The sequence below is a fragment of the Thunnus albacares genome, chromosome 4, assembly GCF_914725855.1.
Source record: "Thunnus albacares chromosome 4, fThuAlb1.1, whole genome shotgun sequence".
In the NCBI taxonomy this organism is placed as follows: Eukaryota; Metazoa; Chordata; class Actinopteri; order Scombriformes; family Scombridae; genus Thunnus; species Thunnus albacares.
This window is the reverse complement of record NC_058109.1, coordinates 26,452,855-26,478,429: the sequence shown is the minus strand read 5'-3', so window position 1 is coordinate 26,478,429 and position 25,575 is coordinate 26,452,855. Positions and strand designations below refer to the sequence as shown.

General features: G+C 40.5%; 3 protein-coding genes across 3 annotated transcripts; 2 read left to right on the top strand and 1 right to left on the bottom strand.

Annotated features, from left to right (window-relative positions):
• Nucleotides 1–1,702: 1,702 nt before the first annotated feature.
• aqp7 (aquaporin 7) lies at nucleotides 1,703–5,156 on the top strand. Its single transcript, XM_044348400.1, has 6 exons — nucleotides 1,703–2,109; nucleotides 3,469–3,595; nucleotides 3,698–3,835; nucleotides 3,994–4,112; nucleotides 4,251–4,468; nucleotides 4,708–5,156. The coding sequence occupies exons 1-6, from the start codon at nucleotides 1,972–1,974 to the stop codon at nucleotides 4,904–4,906; spliced, it is 939 nt and encodes a 312-aa protein (XP_044204335.1). The 5' UTR covers nucleotides 1,703–1,971; the 3' UTR covers nucleotides 4,907–5,156.
• Nucleotides 5,157–5,286: 130 nt separating this feature from the next.
• On the bottom strand, nucleotides 5,287–9,209 carry tpgs2 (tubulin polyglutamylase complex subunit 2). Its single transcript, XM_044348401.1, has 7 exons — nucleotides 8,994–9,209; nucleotides 8,776–8,855; nucleotides 8,600–8,687; nucleotides 7,972–8,112; nucleotides 7,688–7,801; nucleotides 7,361–7,524; nucleotides 5,287–6,882 (listed from the first exon to the last, which is right to left on the bottom strand). The coding sequence occupies exons 1-7, from the start codon at nucleotides 9,067–9,069 to the stop codon at nucleotides 6,664–6,666; spliced, it is 882 nt and encodes a 293-aa protein (XP_044204336.1). The 5' UTR covers nucleotides 9,070–9,209; the 3' UTR covers nucleotides 5,287–6,663.
• Nucleotides 9,210–9,234: 25 nt separating this feature from the next.
• Nucleotides 9,235–24,329, top strand: kiaa1328 (KIAA1328 ortholog). The gene is made up of 12 exons (XM_044348399.1): nucleotides 9,235–9,351; nucleotides 9,879–9,914; nucleotides 10,029–10,303; nucleotides 10,438–10,538; nucleotides 10,713–10,828; nucleotides 16,514–16,638; nucleotides 17,670–18,052; nucleotides 18,157–18,375; nucleotides 18,522–18,611; nucleotides 18,814–18,914; nucleotides 19,184–19,292; nucleotides 23,914–24,329. The coding sequence occupies exons 1-12, from the start codon at nucleotides 9,297–9,299 to the stop codon at nucleotides 24,140–24,142; spliced, it is 1,839 nt and encodes a 612-aa protein (XP_044204334.1). The 5' UTR covers nucleotides 9,235–9,296; the 3' UTR covers nucleotides 24,143–24,329.
• Nucleotides 24,330–25,575: the final 1,246 nt, after the last annotated feature.

Below are 25,575 nucleotides of genomic sequence, written 5' to 3'. Positions count from 1 at the left end.
AGTTGGAGAGGAGAATGTCACTCTTCTTGTGAAATATCCTCATAAATCCCATGACTTTGGCCAAATCCTACATTAAAATCACATTTTTTCACAAATCCATTGATACAGGTTTCAAAGTGGTCAGACTTATAGTTTAGACATCAGAACCATTTGTTTGACACAAAGTCCATGCCTAGAGATTGCCTCCCCATTGATTTACATTGTAAGGTGTGATGTGGCACTACAACTTTCAGGGCTTACAATATCTAAACCGTTCAAGTTATTACAAAGTTTTTAACAACTTTTGTTCAGCACAGTGTCATAAGTCATGTATTCAAGTTTAAAGTCGATACTATTAACGCCCTAGGAGGAGATAGCGTTTCTTGGGGGTCCAAAATTGGCGCAAAGTTATACTTTGATGGGCATATTGCGGACTTCCTGTTGGATTTAGGTCAGGGGTGTCGGCATATGATTTGTAGATCTTGATGAGACGAATAATTGAGTTTTGGTTCAATCTCTCTACGACATTCCTACGGGCCGTGGCAGCCATATTAGATACATAGGTGGCGCTTTAGAGCACATTTTGGCACTTTAGGGGACGTCATGGCCCGACGTGCATGGCGGCGCGAGGGCCTGTTCATCGCTGCTTGCAGCTTTAATTATTTTTAGTTGTAGCTTCATATGATTAGTGTTTTACTTTGTGATAATTGTGCTGATTATACTTGTGCATTATTGTTCCAGTTAACAGACAAAATCTACTAATACAACTTTAATCAAAACATAAAACAAAACATATTTGGCACGCACAAATGTAATACAATTACGGAAAACAACCAAATGCAGGAGGGCTGCATGTTACACAGCAAAAACCTAAATGAGTTAAAACACCAAAAAAACAAAAACTAATTTTGCAACTTCTGGGTGTTTTTATTGTCACCTTAAAACTTCTTGTGTTTTAGTTGTACTCATCAGAATGGCCTTTTGTATGAGATGTAAACAGAGGACTTCATTTCAAAAGCAAGCTAAGTGTCCAGACATTTCTCATTCTTTTGTTTTAAAGATGTGTCTTTATCTGTCAAGTGATATTGACAAGTAATTGTCCAAGAGCAAAGGTCTGCAAAATCAGTGGTTGTCCACTTTGTGAACATGCCATAAAATGAAGCAAACTTTTAAAAATGTCCACTTTGAAGTCCAGATAATGCGAATCAATACATTCTGTTGGATTGATTGTTTTTTGACCTGAATCCTCTCAATCTTTAAAGTGAAATTGTTTCAACACAATAACAATGCAGTTAATATTGTAAAATGAACCAAACAATATGGAACAGAAGGTTGTGTTGTTCACTTAAGAGTAAGAAACACGGAAAAGGCAACATTTGTCTTAAAGAGCTAAAGGAGAATGTATTGCAAAAAGAACTGATACAAAACATCCACATATCTCAAACTGAGCCTCACATGAGGGGGAACTATCTATGTTTAAAATATATTCTTTACAAATGTGCATTCATGAAGTAAACCAGCTGAACTGAATATCACGTCTAAGCGTTTTTTAAAATAATATAGGGGACAATTAACACTTCTGTGTTGCACAGCAGGTTGATTTTATATCCATTTTCCTTATTGGCTAAGTATCCTCAGCTAATGCAAAGCTATTGGAGCAAGTGTCTGAATGTGTGTGTGTGTGTGTGTGTGTGTGTGTGTTTCAGCATATCCAGGAGGAGGGGTGGGGGGATGGGTCAAGGCTATAAAATGTGGGCAAATCCCAATGAGTATGTGTGACAGAAAGACACACACACAGAAAGGAAGAGAGAAGAAGTGAGAAGACAGGAAGAAAATAGCCAAAAAGAGACTTGTTTGTGGACTATGGGAGACACCTCATAAATTCTTCAGGGCAGTCTGGACTTGAACCTCACTTTTGCTAAATTAAAAAAATAAAGTCAAGAAAAACAAAGGGGGCAAAGGAGAGAGGAGCTGAAACAACAAGGTGAAGAAATGAAGGACCTGGTGCAGTCAGTAGATGTGGGGGTCTCTCAGTGGAAAGGAGTTCACGTAACTCGATCCAAAGTTTGGATAAAGAATGAACTTGTTCGTGTTGGACTTGCTGAATTTCTTTGCACATATGTCATGATGGTAAGAAAAATTTAATTACAAAACATGTCTAAAGAGATTCATTAATTTTAAGCTGATATCTAACCCTGCTATATCATTCTGTTGACAAGTTCACTTTTTCTGTTTTGGCATACTTATCTGTAGGAACCATATGCCATTAATTATTAATGTCATGCTCTTGACCCTGATAACATGCCTGTGCTTCCAAACACGCACACACACAAGCACGTTTTACAGTCACATGGCAGGGGTCATGGGAGGGTATTGGAGGGTTCAAGTGGGCGAACCAGGAAATCTACCCGAGGAATGGCCAGGCAGTGGGCCACATGGAGAGGGTTACAGAAGTCACATGTTCTCAGTCAGCTGTAAATCCTATACTTAGAACCCTGGAGGAAATACACACACACACACACACACATATGTCAGATCATGGTCACTTTTGAGGGCATTACATAGACTTAGATTCATTTCATGGAGACTTACCCTAACCATAACCCTAACCCTTACCCTAACCTAACTCTAACCTTAATCACTGACCCAGAAATCAGATTTTTCCCAATTGGGGACACGGCTTTTGTCCCCAATTGGACAAGCTTTCCATAATTAACTGGTCTTTAGTCTGAAGATTTTCCCCAAAAGTAGCCTATGACAGACCACACACACACACAGAGTAAATACATGCTGAACAATGCACACACATAAGCATATGGGCACACACACAGGCATTTAACATATTGTAATAATAATGTACAGAACTAGAGGTACTGCTGTTTTTGTACTTGGGAATCACTGTCACTCTTAACCTAAATATGCAAGACTTTTGTAGGAGGAACCTTCCTGTTTCCTGCAATTTCTCAGTGTCAGCTTTTTTTTCACAGTACCACAGCCTTTTTTGGGTTAGTCACTGAGTTCAGAGTTAAATGAAAATGAGAAAATGATGCTTCATCCCAGTTTATTTTACAGTTATAGACACAGTGCCATAGTCTGAATTTTCAAAATACAACTCTAACGGTTCACTGGATTAGTTAGCACCCAAAAACATAAAGCATTATGTTTTTGTCTTGATGCTTTTGTGTTTTGCCTGACATTTTGTTTTTATACCTTGGTCCTAAGGAAACTATTATTTCAGTTTTTATTGTTGGAATGGCAAACAGTCTAAACTTTAAGTTGAACTTGGTTGTCTGACTGACACACTGACATACTTGAATATAAGATTTACCACAAATCATTAAACGTTTTACCTGTCCATTACTCGTTTGCTAGTTTACGTATCCCATCTGTTGGAAAATTAGACAGTCTACAAGGTTTCCACTGTAATTTGCTTGTCTTTAATCATCTGTGACCTTGCTTGTGAATGATTGGATGTCTCTTTGTGTCCAGGTGTTTGGTCTGGGGTCTTCAGCCCAGGTACTAACAGGACAGGGAGCGTATGGACAGTACCTCAGCATCAACCTGGGTTTTGGACTGGGTGTCGCTATGGGGGTTCATGTTGGAGGGAAGGTCTCAGGTATGAGAACTGACCCTTACAAACCCTACCATCAAGAATCCTCAAATGTCATTACAATTATTGTGTTGCTTACATATTTCTCATGCTTTCTTAATCTATCAGGAGCTCATATGAATGCAGCAGTGTCATTCACAATGTGTGTATTTGGCCGCCTTGCGTGGAAGATGCTGCCCCTGTATGTTTTTGCACAGCTATTTGGGTCCTATCTGGCAGCAGGGACAATTTATGGTGTCTACTACGGTGAGGGCACACTAGGCACTGACTTCCTACATTGTGATAATTTCCCATTTAGAATACTGTACATTTACTTATTCTTGACCCTAATATCACAGATAAAACTTTATTTGCAGTCATACATCTACAATTATCATTCTTGTCAAAATTGTTTCCATTTGCAGAAGCCATATATGACTATTGTGGAGGAAATCTCACTGTAAATGGTGTACGGGCCACAGCTGGTATCTTTGCCACCTATCCAGCACCATATCTCTCCTTGCTGGGTGGATTCATGGACCAGGTAGACATGAACCAAATCACTATCATCTAAAACATTCTGTACTAACCCTTTGCTTTGTTGTATTGTTTTACATACAGCTATCTTGACATTTTGTTGTGATGTCTGTGCTGTGTGTGTGTGTGTTTGTGTGCGTGCCAGGTGTTTGGCACAGCTATGCTGCTGCTGTGTCTGATGGCTCTGTCCGACCAGAAGAATAAACCGGCCGCAGCAGGCAGCGAGCCTGTCGCAACGGGTCTCCTAGTGCTGCTCATTGGCATTTCTCTGGGCAGCAACAGCGGCTACGCTATCAACCCAACCAGAGACATCGCACCTAGAGTCTTCACTGCCATTGCAGGCTGGGGGGCTGACGTGTTCAGGTACAGAGTGATTTACTGGTAGTTGGGGGAGGGTTTGCTAGTTCTTGACATTGCATGTCACTTTAACTAGGGGTCAGCAGTAAGGTCAAAGCACCTCTGTAAATTATTATCATCTGTGCAGTTTTCCCACAAACATTAAGAGTATAGCAAAGGAAAAAAAAATGCTTTATCTAAATACACACACAAAATATATTCTTTTCTTTACGTCTTTTTGTGGTTCTCTTTCTTTATCTGTGCAGGTCTGGAAATGGGTGGTGGTGGGTGCCTCTAGTTGCCCCTCCTATTGGAGGTGTACTGGGTGCTGGGCTGTACAAGGCCTTGGTGGAACTGCACCACCCTCCCCTCCCTGAACAGGTTGGGGGACTGATGGAGGAGTTGAAAGAGGAGACCATCCCTCTGGAAAAACAGAAAAACATCTGTGCTGATGTGTGTGTGTGAGAGCCCCAACTCTTTGTATAGCTTGTAAAGCTTTATTGATATTTGTATGCAGTTGAAACATTCCATGACGATGAAGGATTAAAAAAAAATAGAGCAACAAACAAATTTCTTAGATGGGGGATGGCAGGACCTTCATAAAAAGAGAGCATGATTCAAATAAGGTTTTGGATATATCAAGCAATTTTAAAATGAGTCTGTTTCACATCATTAATCTTAGTTGCTCAACTAGAATTAATCTAATTGAGAGCGACTGCAATACAAAAAAATATACACATAAAACATACACTATTTGACATCTATGGCACATTTTGAGCAAAAGGTTGAAAACTAAACTAGAGCTGTTTTTATGCATGGAAGACAAAGAAAATGCACACACTGGCTTAAACTGTTTTATGTTTTTATCATCGAGGCAATAGCAGCTGATATAACCTTGGAAGACACCATATAGCAAGTATCACTCATTGTAACAATCAATGAGGGACCGCTTACATGAGCTTAGAAAGTACAGTGTAGATTGAAAAAAATAAACAGCCCCTATACATTGCACTTAAATATCTTTTCTAAAATGAAATATAAACAGTAGGAGTTGGCTTCTCACAGCTGGTAGGTGCAGCAGCACAACCAAAGATAATATACATGCTCATCTATCATACACTATAGCACACAGCAGCCTCGAGCCAAAAAAGCATATAATGTATGTGTCTTGATGTTGAAGCTCTAAAATACTTAAACCAACAGCTCAGCCTAGATGTCTTTTCAAGTCTGCTCAGCCACATGCTTCTGGCATCAAGAGTTCAAACATATTAAATCTCGTATCTATTAATGTGGAATCATCAGGGCAGATGTAATTATAGAAAGGCTCAGCAGGCCTAAACTGTATTTTTTTTGTTTACATGGAAGCACAGTATCAGTGAGGCACTGCAGTGACACATTGGCCAGTGAGTAACTTAGATTATTGAAGCCTCGCTTGATGGTATATTAAAGTCTTTGATAATGTAACATGAAGTAGGGTTTTTTTTTTTTTGGGTACAGATTTGCATACACTTGATACACTGAAGTGATGTAATGTTTAATACCGAAGCTCCGTCACATCTGTCCAGTACATATTTCTACTGAAGCTCTGTATCTTGTCTCATAATAACAGTAATTTTTTGTGAATCATGATCAATTTCATCCTGTAAATTAATGTGATCATTTAATTTCATGTTTCACATGGTAAATACCAGTATCCATTCGTATAAGCACTTTTACTGTCGAACTGAAACCTACTCAGTATTATTTTCCTGTTTCCTTCAATTTTATAGTCACATAAACATAAAGAGATGTGTTATTTACCCATTCTCAAACCTCTCTTATAATTTCATATATTATAAATATTAATGTTGTATAATACATTCAAAAATGAAATATTTACAACAGCAAGCCAAGTCTAGTGATACAACTACAGTAAACTTATGCAGTGCCAAAAGAGTCCTTACTGGTTACAGCAGTGGTTCAATTTGCTATAATGTGGTCAGTATTTTTTGTGCTATGGCAGCAGCCAGTGATCCTTTATTGGCTGCTTTAAATTATGTTTACCAGTAGGTGTCAGTAGTGAACACTGTTAAATGAGGCTGCCAGTAAGGAATCTTTTGGTGGTTTAATTGGCCAGACAGCCCCAGTGCTTCAGAAAGCCTCATTTTGACTGCTCTTGTAAGCCATGTTGGTCATATAGACAGTAAAGCTAGTTGAAATGTCTTCCTCGGATAGGAACCTTCTCACCGCTTTGTCCCGCTATGTCTTCCTGTGCTGCCTTGGCTCTTGGCAGTGTTCCCTGAGTTGCACGGTGCTGACTGCTTCTTCTTGGGGGCGGGTACCTTGACTTTGCCTTTAAAGGCCCTGGTAGGATCCAGCTTGTTGAGATGGGAATCTCCAGCAGGATCAGCCAGGCTGAGCTCACTCCTGTAGGTCAGCGGTTGGTACAGCGATGCCCACTGCTGTAGAGGGAACAGGTGGTAGATAGTTTACAACAAAGTTTATAGTTATTCTATAATGTTCATTGGAAACTGGGTGTAACAGTGAGAACACTACAGAGAAATTGCAAAAGTCCCACCACTTGCTTTACTAAATATTCCAGCGATGTATTTTATATTCTCAGGAACTTTGGCATTCAATGGATAGAAGTAAAAAAACTTAAGATGGTGAGTCTAAAGGACTAGTCTGCAATTGTCATGTTTTTGATGTTAAGGTAAAACACTTTTATGCATTGTTTCATCATATTTTGAGTGTTGTTTCATCTTGTTTAAGTTTAAATCAGCCAATGTTGTAATATATTGTGAAAGGAACAGAATGAATAAAATGTATTTTATATACCTGCAATTACCTCAAGTGTTTTTATTAAGTATAATAGATGCCATTTAAACCACAAAACATGTGCTCTTTGAAAGAGTGATTAGACACTCAGCCATTGACTACCTTGGCCTGGGGGCTGGGGCCATATGGAGTAAAGGAATACTGCCACTCAGGCAGACCCAGGTGGGTGATCATCAGTCGGTAGTAGGAGGTGAAGGTTGCTGTCAGAAAGTGCCAGCACAGTGAGCGGTCAAGGAACCAGATTTCACTCTGCTGGGCTACCACACCTGGAAAATACAAAGTATAAAAATACAAAAATTTAAATTATAAAATAAATGCAAAACAAAACGATTTCAACATAGACAATATATTCATGTCTTAATAATGTTTTTAGTTTAACATTGAAAAACATTGCTGATAAGAGGAATACAAAGAAAATAAACAAAACACCTGGGGTGCACTTTTTGTAGACCAGGCACACCTTGCCATTCCCACCACAAGAATCCAATTCGAAGATGCGGCTCCGGGAATCAAAATGGGGTACGGCGGGAGCATGCTCTGACCCTGGCAGATCCACATTAATGAATGTTGAATAAATATTTACTTTCCAATCAACATTTCATTCATTAGCCTGCTCTCTGCACAACTGAGCACACGTAAACAGACTTGATCAAACTTGACACACTGTAATTGTTGAGTTAGGCCCACATAAGGATCTGACAGATGAGTTTTACCACATTCTGCGCTGTTCTCCTCCCAGTCCAGGTCAGCCAGTGAAGGGGCATTGGGTAGAGAGAAAAGTGATACTGGTTGGAGCAGTGGACACAGCCTGGCCACACTGTTAATCATCATGCATCCTAAGGGAACACACTCATCTGTAACAGAAACACACACAGAAACACCCACACAGTTATGATTGTGCTGTGCCATTTGCATTGGCAATGCATCATGTAACTGTAATAGAAGCCTTTAATTTGAATAAACAAAGAGTTTTGTGATATGACATTCTTCTTATTATTTTAATGCTTTATTGAACAATAGATTTACAAACAGCAAGGCAAGTGGTATTAAAAACCTGGGCATGTGTCTGAGTAAGAGAAAACAAACAAACAAATACATTTAAAATGTGTAAATTGTAAATAATACAACGTAAATAAGATAATAAATAATGTTGAAAAGATAAATTAACATGAATCAGTTTGAATTAAAGGTTAGTATATTCAGGGTTTATTCGTTTGTAAAATTGTGCACATTTTAGCACTTTTTTGGTGCAGATTTTAAATTCATAAACTTCAGGGATTTACAATACAGATATTATACATTTACAATGAATGGTGATATGATATTATGGAGGTCACCTACCGTCTAATTTAACGCTCCAGGTTAGTGTGAACCCGTCAGTAGTCAGATAGAAATCTCGCAGGTCCTCTGGCAAAATACAAGTGTTTTTCTGGGGAGAAATACAGCTGGTTTATTACACATGTGACAACAGTGCACAGACCAAAATTGGACTTTTCTGTAAGGTGTATTTTTTTCACCTGCTCCCATGACAGCAGGCTCCTCTTCTCTGCAGGCTCCCTCTCTGCGAAACGCACGTCGACCACACCAGGCATGTTCTCTGACACAACAGGGACAAATTAAGGACATTTATTTAACGCTTAGTGCGGTTTCCATTATTAACACATCAGACTGTTTTGCTAGCTAACCTGCACGTTAACATTATTGCTAGTTTCAGAGCAAAGACAATAACACACACCAAGTATTCGAGTAATGCCAAGCGTCAGTCTCTCAGCGACACCTTTAAACGCTAAGTTATCTTTTGTCTCTTCCATTTAGAAGATTGCAATCGTCAGTTCATATATTACACCCTGCAAACATCCTTCCTTCTCCAGCCCGGTATCGTTAACCTCTTTCCAAACGGTTCTGCAGGCAACACACCAATAGAAAGCCGTCTTTCCACAAAAAAGCCAATCGGCTCTTCAGTTGTAACAGAAAGGCGGGACTACTCGTCCTTAGCAACGCTTTGCTCCCAGCTGGGAGGGGTGGCGGTTGTTTCAACATGGCGGCAGCGGCAGCAAGAAGTGGAAATTCGGGGATATTTTGGATGAACGGCGGTATGCTTACTTTTATTAAACTACGTTGGCTTCATTGTTCAGTATCCATGTGTATATATGACATAGGGAGATGCAAAACATTTCGAAAGAGTATCATAGATGTTACTTCTGTGTCAGTGATGAAAAGTTTTTAGTTCTGGGGAAGTGAGACAGCTAATCAGTTAACGTTAGCTAAGTTAACTACGTGTAAGTTACATTAACGTCAATTTAACGTTAACGCTGCCTGTTTTGAATTACGTTAACGTTACCTATTTTTTAAAGAAACTTAGTGCAACTATTAATGTTGGCTGTAATTACATATTTTGTTAGTCTGTTTATTCTTTTTTACTAATGTCAAAGAGTTCATAACCAAAAGGTCATCTACAGTAATAGATAGCTAGCTTATTGTTTTATGTGCTACATGATTGTAACTGTTTTCTCAGAAATGTCAAGCGGACGAATTATTTATTTGACAGTAAGCATTAGCATCACCAGCTTTCCATCCTTATGACTGAAAGTGCTTGTCTTCCTTTGTCCTGTTCACACAGTGTCCGATGAGGAACAGCCCTTGGTGTTTGTTCCTGGTGAGTCTCAGTGACATTGTGTGAACTATTTTAGTCACAGTCTCAGATTATTTGAGGTAATTTATATCCTCACTGCATCCTCTTCTTCTCTCTGTTTCTCACAAACTGTCCCAGGAGTTGATGGAGTGATGAAATGTCAAACCCCTTTCACTTTGGGACCAGGCAGCGCCAGTACCACAAGTAAAAAAAGCACCAAGATGCGAGACAGGCACAGCTCTGACTGCAAGAATGAGGCTACACTAAAGAGAGTTGGCAAGAAACAGGGCCACTTACAAAACGATCGCTCAGGGGCTTATATTAAGGAAAAAGTGTCAGTCCATCCCAGTGCTGCTGTAGTCACAGAGCACACCCTTTCCCAGGCCTCTGGTACTTTTCTTCCCCTGTCACAGGTAAACCGGAAGATGTTATATTTGAAAGAAGGCATATGTATAACCTGAATACTAGTGGGGTATTGAGACTGTCAAGTTTTCAATATCAGTCCCTGTTTATAATTCGTAATACCTGCTAACCATTCTTTGCACAGGTTATTTCTGAAACCAGCAGAGCCCAGAGCCAGGTCTGTTTGAAAGACCTCTGTCCTGAAGATAAGCGCCGCATTGCAAACCTCATCGAGGAACTAGCCAGGTAACCACCTTTATATAACACTTTGAGAATGTTAATGTTAATATGCATTTACAGTATCACAATGGAATCATTTAAAGCAACACTGGATTGAACTGTGTAATTTTGTACTCCTGTATCTTGGAATACATAATGTGGACTAGCTACCCTTTAAGATTGTAATTTCCTTTTCTCTAGAGTGAGCGAGGAGAAAGAAGAGTCAGTGCAGCGCCTGAAAGATGAACAGGAACATTTTGAATGCAAGATTCAACAGCTGGAGCAACAGAACCTGCTTATAGCACAGGAAAGAGAAAGTATCCTTTAAAAATAACCAAACACAGTAGCGAGTGAGACTCTTTTTAGAGTAGTGGGTGAAGTGATTTGTTGTATATTTCATATTGTTTTTTGACAAGATAATAGTGCATTAAATGGGGTATTGCAAATGATAATAAGGGTTAAAATAATGAATTGTCTGAGTGCTCCTCACTGAAGTTGGACATGTTTAATGGTGTAAAATGTGCTTCACTGTGTCATGATTGCTGTTTGGAGCACTGTAGTGTCTTTACACATTAAGGAGATTGCAAAATCTTACACTATTATTATGAGGAAACCAGGGGTCAAGGTATGATGGTTCTATCAATTTGGAAAATCTATTGCTATGATGTTTCTATGTTGTATACTAAAGTTGCACGATATGATGCACTTAGCACCCTATTTTGAAATAGGAATGATGGTGCTACAGTACAGTAGTAGTATGGTGGTGCACTGCCATTATTCCATGCCTTAAAGGGGAACTCCATTGATTTTTACACATCAAAGTCTGTTTACAGGTCATGAGCAGCACTACTGCATATGTGAAAAAAGTTGCAGAAAGCCTTTTGTGGCTACAGAGGGATCTGCACAAAGTCTAATAAATTGCTTTAAGTGATGTCACTTGAGGAAGTGTCAGTTGGAGGTGAAGACTAGAAGTTTGAAAGTGAAAAGATTTAGGGGTGTGGAGTTCGAAAGAAGTGAGGCTACCAGAGCTCTGTAGCCTGTTCTGTGTTGCTAGTGGCTCGAGGCTATATTAGCCCATACTGGCATGATACTAACACACCGAAATCTCTGACTGAACTGTCTGTGGTCAAGTTTGGTAATGTAGGCGCCAGGTTTTGACAAAGAAGAAGAATACTTGGAATAAAAAAATAAGATATCTCTGTCTGGTTCTGCTGCAGCAATTTGGATCGAAAACGTGAGTGAGTCCCACAATGTTATAGGACGGAAATGCTAAATAGTTGAAGTACTTAAAAAAAGTACTCAAAATAAATCCCTAGAGGAAACATACTGTCCAATCAGACAAAATTTCACAATGTGGTACAAAAAGATATAATACTGAACATAGCCCAAGTGATTTCACTGCTTAGCACAATGTCAGCCTAAAAGGAGGGGCTTATTACTAAAACTATCCACTATAATAATTGGTTGGAATAGAAACCTGTTCCCGGCACTCTGTGGCACATGGTTGCCTGTCCCTGTAAGATGCTCCTGAAGTGCTATTTAAATGATATATTGCAGACAGCGTTGTATGTGGTATTCTATAGGAAAGTCTGCAGGGGGCAGTGTTGCCTTAGGTAAGGTCAGGTAGTCAGTCTATGTGTAAGACTCTTCAATTTGATACAAAAAGCAGAGAAATGGAGCAGATTCATTTATATTTTTTGATGCCTGCTGCAGTTGTCTTTTGCAAGTGCTTGTAGCTTATCCACTGTTGTGTACAGAATCAATTTCATGGTTGGAGCCATGGCCAGAACCATCTAAATCATTTTATCATACAAAGATGAATTTTGATATTTACAGAGAAGACTACATTGTTTTCTTTCACCATATTTTTGTAGCCCTCCCTAAATGACTAACTGTAGACTACTGTATAACATTAGACTCTCTTTCATTTCCTCCTCTCAAAACGAGATGAGGTGGGCAACCAGCTCATTCATGATTGTCTAGTATGAGGTTAGTGCCAGAGTTGTAACGATAGTATGGTTTTTTTCTCCACCCTACAACGCACCTACTGTCTTAATCTATCTACTGTTCTTAACAATTCCACTCAGGTCAAACCAGAGCATAGCCAGCAGTCAATTTAGGTTAAAAACACTGCGAAATATGAAGAGTAATTGACCCGGCTGGTAAATTGCGCGATTGGCAACGGCGGCGGGGAAAATTAGGAAAGCACAACTCAATTAAAGGCACTTTGGCTTGGAGACTTGGCATTTACACCAAACTTCTAAACTCCATTAAAAAGGTATTTGAGAGGAAAAAGTGTTCGGATCCAAGCACCTCAGGGGGGGATAACGTAGTCTTTTAAAGTGCGTGCAAGAGTCATGAAGGCTCTTCTCAGGCATAAGGTTCCAGCACTTCTCTGAAAGGTTAAGGAGACACCAAAGGCAAACACACTGAATGAGAGTCTTGTCAAGTCTAATTCCATTAGGCCTCAGCTTATCTTATCTAACCAAGATTCAGGGTTGTCAGTGGTATAAAGAATGTAGGGCTATACCTTAGCCCCAAGCCACCTAGGATGAGAGGGGAAAAGTATCCTTGATATTTTGGGTGTTCGGCTGACATTTGGAACTGACTGGCACGCAGGATCGAATTTGTGTTTCAGAAAGGAAGGATGCCTTTTGTACTTCAAGGCATGTTGGCATGGGCAGAAGTCAAGGTGGCGTTACTAACAGGGTGCACCGTTCTACTCACTGTATCCAGAATAAGGCACAGCAGGTGTTGCAGCTAATGCCATTTATTGAGTTGAAACAATTGGAGGGAATCCTGAGGCCATGGAGAGAGGGGAATAACAGCCCTGTTAGGATATGTCATTGAAAAAATGCTTCATGTTGTGCTAGAAGATTGCCAGAGCTAAATCCATTTTTATCCTCCCACGTTTGGATGGATGACATTTACAATGTGGAAATCTGGTTGTATCAAGTGTGCTTTTTGTGATAAGCATACATCAGAAGCTGGCTTTTGGAGAATCCTAAAATCATTGTTTTTATGGTGGATTAAGCCCCTAATATTCCTTGATGTCAACTTTGTGGTGATTGTCATGTTCTGGTCCAGGTGTTACCTGGGTTGAAGCCAGATGCTGTTTATTAAGAGTGTAAAAGCAAATGAAAATCTAAAATCTAGTATCTACTACTACTACTACTACTACTACCTACTGACTATCATCTACACAGATAAGAAATAAAGTAAATGCTGTGGTTTTGACTGGCTCGATTTTTGTAGAGCCCTCTATTCTGTAGAGCTAAATTGGAGGAGAGTGTGTATTTATGAAGAAGTTGTTGAAAATATATAAACACTGAACTGCTGGAGGCTAATGTTTGGCCATGAAAATAAATGTCATTCATTGAACTGGTGCGTTGGTCTAAGGTTTATATTATTATCGACTGACTCAGTTTTGCTGCTTAATTGAATGTAATAAAATTGAACCAATTGTGGGCTTAATGTGGAATAATAATGCACTGAATCTTTGTTAAAATGATCAAAACTGAATCGAGTTGTTGTTGGATTACATTGGTACACCTTTACCATGTATGGTATAGAGTGTTTTTGGCTTTGTGCATTGTCGGGCTTGTGCATTGACATATTCCATAGATGTACAGATGTGAAGTCTAATCGTTCAGCAAGTAGAAACTTGGTTTGTGCCTAATGGAACTGAAGTTTAATTTAATTGTGATAATAAAAATGAAAATGGTTGTGGTAAGAATGGTATTTTGTTTGTTAGCAGACGTGTGGAGTTATTTATTGATTTATTGTATGACTTGCACACGTCTTCTCTTCAGACTCAGTAGTATTGAAGCAGTTATGTAAACTGTCTTCTTCTATTAATTCCCCGTCATTGCTTCCTTACACACACATTCATACACATCAGTCTCCGCCCACGTCTCTCTCTCACATTCCTGCTCAGGCTCAATCTGTTTGGCACAGTGTGCTAAAGCAGGCTTTAAAATATTCCCCCCTCCTGTGCAAATTTGTTCCACCTTGAAGTGGATTTCATTATTTCATTTGAGCCTCAGCCTGACAGGGAAGTGAATCATTTTGACAGACCCTGTCTGAAGCCTCTTCAACCCAAGCCCTTGATTCTGAGTATTTTTGGAGCAGGGGGGAGGAGTAAGTCATTGTTGGCACTTTGCAGGTCTGATGTAAACTAGGGGCTTGCTGAGTACTTGGCCCCTATTGGCTGTTGTCCAAGGCTGTGGAGGAAGCATGTTTAGTGTAGCATCAGGCAGAGAGGTGGAATCTTATCAGTGTTGCTCCACTCGGTTCAGATTACCTTGCACTTGCCGTCCAGGGACTGCATCAGCCTGTCAACACATTAACACACGTTACCTTCATTTTCGGCACTGGGGCACTATGGTGCTGCTTGCCTGTTGGTACTACAGCACAGCTAGACTCCATGATGTGTGTATTTTTGTTTGTGTCTCACCCCCCACCATACCCGATTTGTATTGGCTCTTTGTATCCAGTGTACTGCACTGTATATTTGTGTCTATCGGGAAACATTTGTTTTAGGCATGAGAAATCATGTGGAAATGGTGTTTTATGCGAATGTGGTGAAATATGCGCAGCATGCATTTTTCAACTCAACACACAACTCTCTATCTTGAACTGAGGTAAGGTGTAGCTGTATAAGCATATTCAGTATCTCCCCTTCAAGACCCTTATTCATGCTGCATAAATAGACCTCCCAGCACAGGTTTACATGATGTGATGTCCTTGTGATGTCCTTAAGCTTTCCATATAGAGCTACTCCCATGGACATTATCAGTGCAGCGGTAGAGGAGCCTTAGTTAGATGGAGGGTTCAATCAAAGTGTTTCCTCACATTTTCCCAATGTTTATGGAAGCTGCTGCATTGCATTTGTCTGGTGTCTGGTCCTCAATTCAAAGTCATCCCCGCTCTCTTCTCTTTCCCTCTGTTTCATTTCCACAGCCTGATTGAAGTCTTCTAACAGCCAAAGTGTTTTCTTATGGAGTGTTCCGCCAACTATCCCTTCAATAAGACTCTACTTTGAACTTTGATTTTCTCTTAAAATGGGGGCCTTTTTTTTTTTCAAACTGATGCTGAGAAACTCATCAGCTGTGGTAGCAGGGCCACCATCATAAAAAGATATGGCCTGGAGGAACACACTTTATGGTCAGCCTGGGTGGGAGTGTGTGTACTACTTGCTTTATTTGTAGTGTTTGTGTGTGTGGGCTGTTTACAGTGCAGGTGGGGAATTTGTGCTCTCATGTCTCACTGTGTTTGTGTGTGTGTGTGTGTACTAGAAAGCCAGAGTCAGACTGAGGTTGATTATTGAATGTGTGCAAGTGTGTCTGTGTGTGTAGTCTCTCCACTCTCATGCTCATTATCTTTGTATGTGCTGGTGTGGTGTGGTGCTGCCACTGTCATTAGTGGGCTCCTGAGGCGCAGCAGTAGTTCCGCTCCAGATTAGTTTTCTTGTGTCTGCCAGCTCTCTGTCTGGCAGATAGCCTGGCACGGCACTGCCCAGCTCAGCTCAACACAGCTTGGCCCGACCCAGATGATGAAAACTCAGTGCCGCAACAACTTTGATTTTGCTGGCCTCTTTTTCCTTCTTTTTTTAAACTTTCCAGCCCTCTCTACTTCCCCGGCCCAATGTCTAATTGATTGAAGAAACAAGGGTTTAATTCAGATTGTCAGTCTAAATCTAGCATCTATCTTTTTTTCATTGAAGTTACATAAGAAAACCTTTTTCCTTACCAAAATGGCTGATCTGAGCAATAGAGCCTCTCTTTCAATTTTAATGAGTTCTGACTTTCTGTAAGAATTTCTTTAACATTTTATTAAGAATGTTTAAGCGTGCATCTGTTTGAGCCACACACTGTCATGTGACCCTAAGTCTACCTTTTCTCAGCTGAATCCAGGTGTGCATTTAAATGTTCCCGACTAGAGGTTGTATTTAGTTTTGTTGTTGTATAACTTTGTTAATTACTTAACCTTTGGTACTCCAGGCCTGCAGCAGCAGTACAGAGAATGCCAGGAGCTGCTTGGGCTTTACCAACAATACCTTTCTCAGCAACAGGCCAAGCTCAACCAGTCCATTTCTCAGCTAAGCCAGGCATCAGCCCACAGCAAGGTAAGGAATGGGATAGATTGTACATTTATGTGTTCTTTGCAAGTACATCATGCTGTATAACATGATGTCCGTGCTCCCATGTGAGCCATATTCAGAGAATAATTCACCAGGCACTCAGGCACAAAAACATCCAGTGAAACCACATGCAACAGCACATTGTCCCATGGCCAAGCGCCATCATAATACATAACAAATCATTATAGAAGTCCACTTCTGTCACTGGTTCGATACGAGTACAACAAAGTGAAAACTCTCTCAAGGTGACACTTCAGAAGCGGAGACGCCTCTCTGGCTTCAGCCTCTATAGATAGAATAGATGACTTGGCCAACCTCATTGTCCCGCGCTGGCTCTGAATAATGTGTGTTTGCCTGCTCTCTGACCCTTAGCAAATTAGTCACAGTCTCTTCCCCAGTCAACTCTAAGATGGGCTTTCCTCCTTATGTTTATCTCATAATGTTCTTGACCTTGGCTTACCTGCCATTTATGCTCAGTTGAAAATTGTCCTCTTAATCTTGCGACCACTGTCCAGTTTACAGTTTAGAAGGATGATTTACATTTGTGCTGCTATTAAGCTCTGCCCTATCCCAACACCATGTCTATACAAGGGCGTGTAGTGAAAACAGCAACTCAGCAGACTAGCAGCTTCAGTCTTCCATGAGTGTCTAAACAGGTTATGTTTAGGTACAGTACCACTGTGTACATCACTGAAGTTAGGTGCGTAAAATGGAAGAAGCCTAAAAAGACGTTTCAGATCATGGTAACCCACATAAAGCGCAAGTGAAACGTGAGCTTTTATGGAAAAGCTCTTGCAAGCACCTGGGGAAAGCTTTTATTATACGTAGCGACATGAGGAAATGAAGTTGGTGAGTGGCAACTAATTCTGTATTGGCACATTTCAGTTAGTTGTCCAGCTCTACATTAGGCTTTTAAGGAGCAGCCTAATGTTTTTGGCAGAAATACTCCATCAATTTTTCAGAGGCTTCCTAAAGTGGCCAAAATGCATTCATTGTCCTTTTTGTTCTCTGTCCAGGTGCTCGGTAGTGAGGAAGCCCCCAGCAGAACTACTAGCGGAGCTAATGGTCCACTCTTTGATGGCTCATACCTCAGCCTTGGTACTACTCGGGCACGACAGCCTCAAGTGCACAGGAGTGGTGGTGGAAGAAGAGAGGCTGTACAAACTGTTTCCTCTCTTTCCTGTGATAGTGAGTTCAGTCCAGCTGACAGGCCAATCAATCAGCATAGGATTCAGAAAAGGGAGTGCAGGGAGTCACACTCAGAGTCCCGCCACAGATGTGAGCACTATCAAAGCAGTTGCCAAGACAGCGGCTACGGAATACAGAAACGGAGAAGTGATAATGAACATACTCTAGAGAATGGCCACCAGGACAACTTTAACCAACATGAGTGTGAAAGGTACTGTAGTGCTCTAAGCAGTATACACTTATCGCTTTCCTTTTTTTCAACACACAAACAGGGTGACAGGATATTAAGCAAATTAAAGGTGTGTTTACACGCAGGCTCCAGAATGGGAATGCCATGGACTCAAAGACTAAGGAAGCCCTGACCAGCCCTCTGCTGGGTCAAGAGGACTGGGAGGAGAAGAGGCACCAGCTGCTGCTGCAGAAGATGCAGTTGGAGATGGAGAGAGAGAGGCTGCAGGCACGGCTGGCTGAGCAAGAGGAGAGGCTCAACAGACAGAATCAGCAGCTACACCAGTCGCTTCTCGACTACAAAAGGTTGAATACAGAAGCCAGAAAAAAAAAGGCCCGTATCTGGTGACATTTGCTTAATGTCGAGGCGGTATAATTTAATAGTTACGTCTTGTTAGTTAATAGATAGGTAGTCTTTTCATCTTTTTCTTTGTCTCTTTTGTTCTTGTTAGATTTCAAGAAGCCACTCAATCTGAGCTCAGCAGCTCAAACACTAAGAATGGAGATCCAGAGGGTCTCGCCCAACAAGATTTATCCTCCAGGTAAACCTAATTGTCCGATTGACAGGAAGACAGACACTCTGACAAACTTCAACTGCTTTAGTCACCTACACACAAACTCTTCCTCACATACACACACACACACTTCAAAGTCAAATACACATACACAGCTGTATACACGTAGGTACGTACTCAAGTTACACACACAAAAGCCAACTTGGTGTATTATGTCTGTTGTTTGCAGTGTGCGCGAAGATGCAGAGGTACCTCCTGCACAACAGAGCTTGCATGAAAAATGTTCGCAAACTGTGCCTGCTCCTCGGGACGATATCATTCACACTTGTGGTGAGTTGTAAGCTTGTATTTTCTGGTAGTCGGATATCTGTCTGTGCTTACTTGTCTCCACGAAGAGGAACATCTCCGCTCAAAACAAATCTCCTTCTTAAGACTCGAGCCTGTCAAGAGTTTGCTTTTCCTCAAACAGTATTTATTTCAGTACCTTCATATGCATGTAAAACTTTGAAATATATCATGAAGGGGATTTTTAAAACTGTCTTGCGTGCATTGTTGCTCTTGCTTCTAATGTAACACTCATCTCTTGCATTTCTCAACAGAGGCCTTAGAGCGGTCCAGACGGGACAAGGCCACATCTCCTGCAAGATCCTCTGCAAGTGTGAGGAAGCCCACCTCGGTGTCTGTGACTCATAAGAATCCCGAGGCCAGGTAACACTTTTACTGGACATCAAAGAAGTATTTAAAGGGCGGGTCCATTGTTTTTTGTTTTCTTTTTAGCTTTTTATATCATTCTGTAGCTTCCCTATAGTGTTTCATATGTATTCAAATCTGAAAATTCAAATTTTGGTCGAAGTTTGTATGTTTTAGTGTCAAAAGGCCATTTTCTCAATCCCTTTTAAAAACTTTTCCCCCCCGTGACCTGACGTAGGTTTCTGCATGATGACGTTGCTACATATAAACCGATATAAACCCCCCAGCCCGCCTAGCCAGTAGCCATAGAGACAGACTGAGCACTCGCTGTTGCTGCTGTCTCAGCACTCTAACCCACGTCACTGTTTTTTGCTAACGGCTGAGTTTCCATTTTTTTCTGTTACCCGGAAAAAAACCCAGATGGAGTCGTCCTTTAATAAACATTTAGCATTTAATCTACTAGTTTTTTAGCATGGTGAAGAATTACAAGACTATTTATTATAACCTTTATGTTAATAGCTTTATAGAAATTCTGCTGAACATGACCCTGGATAAGCAGTAAATTATAGCAAGCATTGAAACTAGCTGATCTAAGAACATCCTGTGGGCTTAAATTCAACAGAACAAAAGTGCCAGTCAAATGAAAAAAGATTATTCTTAGAACCACGATGAAAATCAGCACAGGTAACTCCTGCCTTATGAGGGACATTGGGAAGATTATTTCCAGGCTGTTTGGCTGCAGTGTTTTATTTGTTCTCTTTGACCTTTTTATAATTAAGATAATTTATGTTTTTCCCCAAGTTATGAAAAAACATTAACAATATTGCAACACATAAATATTAGTGCATGTGAAGCTTTTATCTGTGTTTGCAGATACTGCAGTTTTGGAGGCTAAATGATGACTTTTCTTAGTCTAGCTAACTTTTCGAGCTGTGAGAAGCTAAATGAAGCTTTTTACTGGGCTAGCTAGCTCTGTGGCCAGCCTGTCAGGAGACATGCTGCGTTCCATTAGTCGGCCTAGCAGGGACCCTGCAGCAGGTGTAATTGAACAGACTTCTGGATGCACACACTGCCCTCCCTCCTCTCACCGCCACAGTAATGAGACAGAGAAAGCAAGAGTGAGGGAGAGATGTTAAAAGTGTGTTTGAGGGTGAGTGAGGAGTGAGAGCATTGGATAAAGTGAGAAATGGGAAGTGAGGAAAGTTAGAGCAGGTTGAGATGGATAGAAATGGAAATGACGAGAAAGGTGTAAGAAGGGAGAGAGATTTTCAAAACGGGAATGAATCACTGATTGGAAGCATCAGACTTTCCAAAAAAGAGAAAGAAATTCATTACCTTTTTTCTTACACCCTTCACACAGAATGGTAATTAACCTGACTGTGTGTGAGTGTATGTATGTATATGCATTTTCTTGCCGCTATGTGAGGACCTCTAAGTTGCTGCGGCATTGTAAATGCAAAATATATCAGATGTTAAGAATTAATTTGTAACACAGTTACTGAAAACATCTATTTGTTTTCTAAAGTAGATGCTATTTTTTTCTTCCATAATGTCTGAATTTCTCTACTGTTTTATGACAGCGGTGGCTGTTAAGAGTCAATAGCTGATAGGAGTTGGAAAGCTAATTGTTTAAAACAGGTGAAAGTGTACAACTTCCAATGAGTAACTTTTAAACAAAGCAGTGCATGGTCCAAGTTGATCTGTGAGCTCCAGCAGATGCCCATTAATTCCAGCAGGGGACCCAGGGTATCAGATCTTATTACCATCCATTTACACCTCCAAAGCCTATTAAAATTGTTGGACTCTTAGCTACTGACAGTGTTTTTTTACTACCAGTAATGAGGAGGTCTGCCTCTCGGATGTCTTTTGTGGTTTTCTTGCAACATGTTTTTTCATGTGCATCTCTTCAGATAGTTGTAATCCTTTGGTAATCCACTGATTTGGATTAGACATATGTGTTTTTCTTTGCTAGTCCAAAATGTAGAAATACTACATAAATTGCAGTAAGTGAGATGAAGGCAAAACAGTATGGTGTGGTTCCCAGCTCATGTTTTAGTCAGTTTAGCTGGATGGTTATATAGATACTTTTCTGATCCCAATGGAAATTCAAGTGTCAAAGAGTTTAATTTAGTGAAATTTAATTGAGAGAAAGAAAACTGCCTTCAGTCTGTAACAACAATGCTAAAACAACACTGTGGTAGTGTGGTAAGCCAGATGAAATGAAGCAGCTTACTTTGGTCCATCCTACTGTAAGATTTAGTATGTTACCTGAACCCTTTCCTTTCACTTGGCAACAACATGCCCCTAGTGACTGTCTAATCTTAACCAGTTCAATCTTGATGTGCAAATTGCCAAACGAAGCCGGGGTTAACAATAAGTGACCTCCTTAATCCTTTCATGAATCCTGTGCTAGTTAGTAATGAGACAGTTCCAGCGCACCCCGCCCATCTCATCTCCATCCTTCCTGCCATTGCCCGCCTGCTATTGATTGGCTGGGAAATTGACATGCGGGATATACGCAGTGGCCATTATAGGTTTTTTATCTTACTGTTTGGACTGCAAATGAAAAGGAGCGCCGGGGCGAGACGGCTATCTTTAATGAAGGAGAGGAGCCAAATAAGCAGTGAAAAGTTACGAGTGGGAAGAAGGTGGCGGGGAGCGTATGCAGAGGAGTTTTGTGGAATTTTTTATCTGGCCTTACAGAGCTTGGAGAGAGCAACAAAGTATTGGTGTATTGTGAGAATGAAGCCTAACAATTTTTATTATACTCAAAGGATACAGTTCTGTGTGTGTTCGAAGATAAGAACGTATTTCAAAGCAGAAGAGTGCAGTTTGTTTCGACTGCTTATGATTGGACCTTATTTTATGTTTTTTTTTCTACTATGACAGAAACATATGTTCCTGCAACTGTTGTCTATGTCGGTTCTGTATGCATGTAGCAGTAAAATAGATTTGCCAGGAGTCCCTTGGGGGATATTAATATCGAGCAGCAATTCAGAACTTTACCTCACACAAACTGCAGCCAAGAAATGAAGTTCTTTGTTGTACTGTATAGCCCTCTGAAAATCTATTGGCATCCTCTCTAGCCTTTGTGCAATCTCTGTGCCACCCCCTCTGCTACCACCCCCCCCCTCCCCCACCCCCCTCCATCCCCCTTCCTGCCCAAACTGTACCCCTACCCCCCACACTCCCCTTGTTATAGATTGTGACCGCCGGTAAGTGATGCATTATTCATTACCAACATGTCGTTTGTTGATGGATGGCTGTTTGAGAGCCCTGTCCGTTAAATAAATCAACAAATAAAAATGCAAATTCTCACATTTCGAGAGAAGGAACCCAGCCAAAGTCCCTCCCCCACATTCCCTCCCTGCCTTCCTCTCCATCCACAAAGCCGCACTCGCTTCCAGTCTCTCGCACAAGCAGACACACACACACACACACTCACACTCACTCTCTCTCTTTTTTTTCTCCTCTCTCTTTCTCTTTCTCCTTTGCTGTTGACAGGCAGGAGACCAAATGAGGAAGACAGATTTACTTACTTGAGCTTCACTCTCTTCTTTTTTTTTTCATCAGTTATCATCCCTCAGCCGACTTAACCCTCATTCGCTTTCTCTCCCTCATGCTAAAACATACGCATACATTAGTTGCCAAAGGAAAATATAGCCTTTTAAAGCTTTCCAGCTACTGATATGTGCTGCCTCAAGCTAGTCAGAAAACATGACATATCAAGGTCTATAGTTACGTGTGAAGGAACACAAATGCGCCGTGATTGGATGTTCCACCAGTGTGTCTGTCTGCTGACCACCCACATGCATATCAACAAGTACACGCCAAAGATTGCCCATACCTGGGAGAGCTGCGCGCCGAGCTGCACGATGCAAATCGATGCAGCTTTAAACGAGCAGAGAATTATGTTAGCAACATCAGTGGAGCGTGCTTTAAAGAATTCATGTTTTGTATCTGGAATGGCCGTCGTTCGACTGTGTATACACTGAATAATTTATCAAGCCAGCCAGACTGAGGGATTGAATCTCTATTAGCTTAATCTCCCCCGTTTTGGTTTATTTATTTCACTGCACATTCCCTCATTTCTATTCCAGGGGAGAAAGCACGGGGTCCTCTCCCTCTTTTTTTCTCTTGCACCTGCAAGAAACTGTTTTTCTGCCGGGACGCCCCAGTGGTTTTGACTTGTTAAAGCTGCTTGTTAGGGTTCAGTAGGTACTTCAGCAAGAAAGATTTTGTTAACACTTCGAAGAGAGATTTGCTTTTATATTGTCGGTGTTAACAAGTGAAAGGTGAATGACAAATATTTTAGTAGAAGCGTTGAGCCCCAAGTATACTTTAGCCTTGTGCATGTCTGGTGTTGGTCCCCTTGCTTGCACCCTCTCTGCTTAACTTTGAGGGCACGTAGCTGACTGTCTTTGTGTGCATGTCTCTGTTACAATCAAACAGCGCATGGATGCTCATTTAAAACGCTGTCCATCCACAGGGCTCTGCTGGGTTCTGTATTATAAATGTAGCCTGTGCCCATTCAACCTTTGAAACTTTGAAACAAGCTGAGGTCACTTGAAAAAAAGAGACTGAATTGAATTAAACAACAAAAAAACTCCCAAAGTTTTACTTATTTATTTTTTTTCAGGTTGGACTTTTCTGTGGTGGAGTTATTGGATATCTTTAGTCCTGTCTCTGCATCTGAGCAATGCAAACCATCCACTCGAAGGCCCAAAACATCACAACATAGACTGGCCCTCACTACCCCCAAACCAGACTGCAGAACTCTGCTTACCCCTGCCGGGCCTTATCCTCAATGTACTCAGCAGGACCTGGAAGAAAGCCAAATACTGGAGGATATTTTCTTCATTTGCTGACAAAGAAGAAAATTAATAGCAAAGAAAAGAAATCAACAGTCATCCAGTCACTTGATATTCACCGTTTTGCTCTTAACTTTGTCACTGTCTTACATTTAATCTACTGTTGAGTTGCTAAATCAGAATGATCATGATGTTTTGTAATCTTGTTATAGTGTTTTTAATACAAATAAACGATTATTCAGAATTGGTTATGCTCCTAGTTTGTAATTTATGTTGCCTCTGTAGGAAAACTGTTTGACACTGAGATACATTGATTATCTCTGAGGACTGTGGCAGTGCCCTTTTTTAAATGATGAAAAGTCTGGATTACCACTAGTATGTAGTCAGTGGTGAAAGAGAAGAGAGAGAGGGAACATTCAGAACATTTTTAGTGGTTGTGTCACAACAAGAGATGTGGGAATACTAGTGTTGACAAGTTATCAGTAATTATGACACGACACAGGACACTTTATTCTAGACTGTGCTTTATTATTGGGCTAAGCTGAGACGCATCATTCATTTAAAATTACAAAAAAAAGAGTCCAGGGGACCAGAGAATGGTGCAGTCTGGAGAGTTGGGGGCGGGAGCCTAAAGCGCACTGCCCAATCAGAAGCTTAGCTCATCAGGAACCTGGCAAAGCTTAATAATGCAACATTCATTTCCCCACCCTCTGTATGTGCTGAAATTGGGAAATAGATTTCCAGAATACTTTTAAAACCACATGAAGTAAAATGTGATTCTAGCAACTCTACTGAGTTTTTAAAATAAAACCACTTATAACAGCACAGAAAAAAATGATAGTAACTCAATTCTTTTTGATGAGATAGTGCAGTTTTCATTGAATTTTGCTCTCGGTAGAACACATCAGTTGAACAAGATCAGAGCTCTGTCAAACGATGCAAAGCAGGATGGGAAAATGGGAGGAAGGGAGTTAAGATTTTAAAACCAAAACTGGTGTTTTATGCAAGCAGTTAACCGGTGATTAACAATTCATCAGACATTAGCTCTTTACATTGCAGCAACTTATAGTGACCTCAAGGCATATATTCAGTTGTGAATACATATCTGACTGAACAATTAATTTACGAGGGAGCGCTTAACTCATTTTCACTTTGCTTAAATGTTTTAAAATTGAGGCAAATGGTACTCAAAAGCAAGAGGAATCTTCCAATTGGCATTTTTTTTAAACCACCTTTGAACAGAGCAATATGATTATGAACACAAATATACATAAGGCTTAGAAACACAGCAGCTGACTGCATTGCTTTCAGTAGTTTATCACAAACAGGAAAATGTAAAATCAGTCTTTGAAGTTTGCCAATACTTAAAAGTGGTCATATGTGATGTAGCGATACAAAGAAGCACTTATAAGCAATAATAGAGCTCAGATCTTGAGTCAAACAGCACAAATAAATAAATAAATACATAAAACACAAATAAATAAATAAAT

Bases quoted from the DNA above. Each gene is read 5' to 3' on its own strand.
- aqp7 (XM_044348400.1), top strand. From the start codon at position 1,972: ATGAAGGACCTGGTGCAGTCAGTAGATGTGGGGGTCTCTCAGTGGAAA. The intron at 2,110-3,468 runs GTAAGAAAAATT...CTTTGTGTCCAG, and splicing joins TTTGCACATATGTCATGATG to GTGTTTGGTCTGGGGTCTTC. The intron at 3,596-3,697 runs GTATGAGAACTG...TTAATCTATCAG, and splicing joins TGTTGGAGGGAAGGTCTCAG to GAGCTCATATGAATGCAGCA.
- tpgs2 (XM_044348401.1), bottom strand. From the start codon at position 9,069: ATGGAAGAGACAAAAGATAACTTAGCGTTTAAAGGTGTCGCTGAGAGA. The intron at 8,856-8,993 runs GTGTGTGTTATT...CTGTTGTGTCAG, and splicing joins TGGCATTACTCGAATACTTG to AGAACATGCCTGGTGTGGTC. The intron at 6,883-7,360 runs GTAGTCAATGGC...TTCCCTCTACAG, and splicing joins GCCCCAGCCCCCAGGCCAAG to CAGTGGGCATCGCTGTACCA.
- kiaa1328 (XM_044348399.1), top strand. From the start codon at position 9,297: ATGGCGGCAGCGGCAGCAAGAAGTGGAAATTCGGGGATATTTTGGATG. The intron at 10,304-10,437 runs GTAAACCGGAAG...TTCTTTGCACAG, and splicing joins CTTTTCTTCCCCTGTCACAG to GTTATTTCTGAAACCAGCAG. The intron at 10,539-10,712 runs GTAACCACCTTT...CCTTTTCTCTAG, and splicing joins CTCATCGAGGAACTAGCCAG to AGTGAGCGAGGAGAAAGAAG.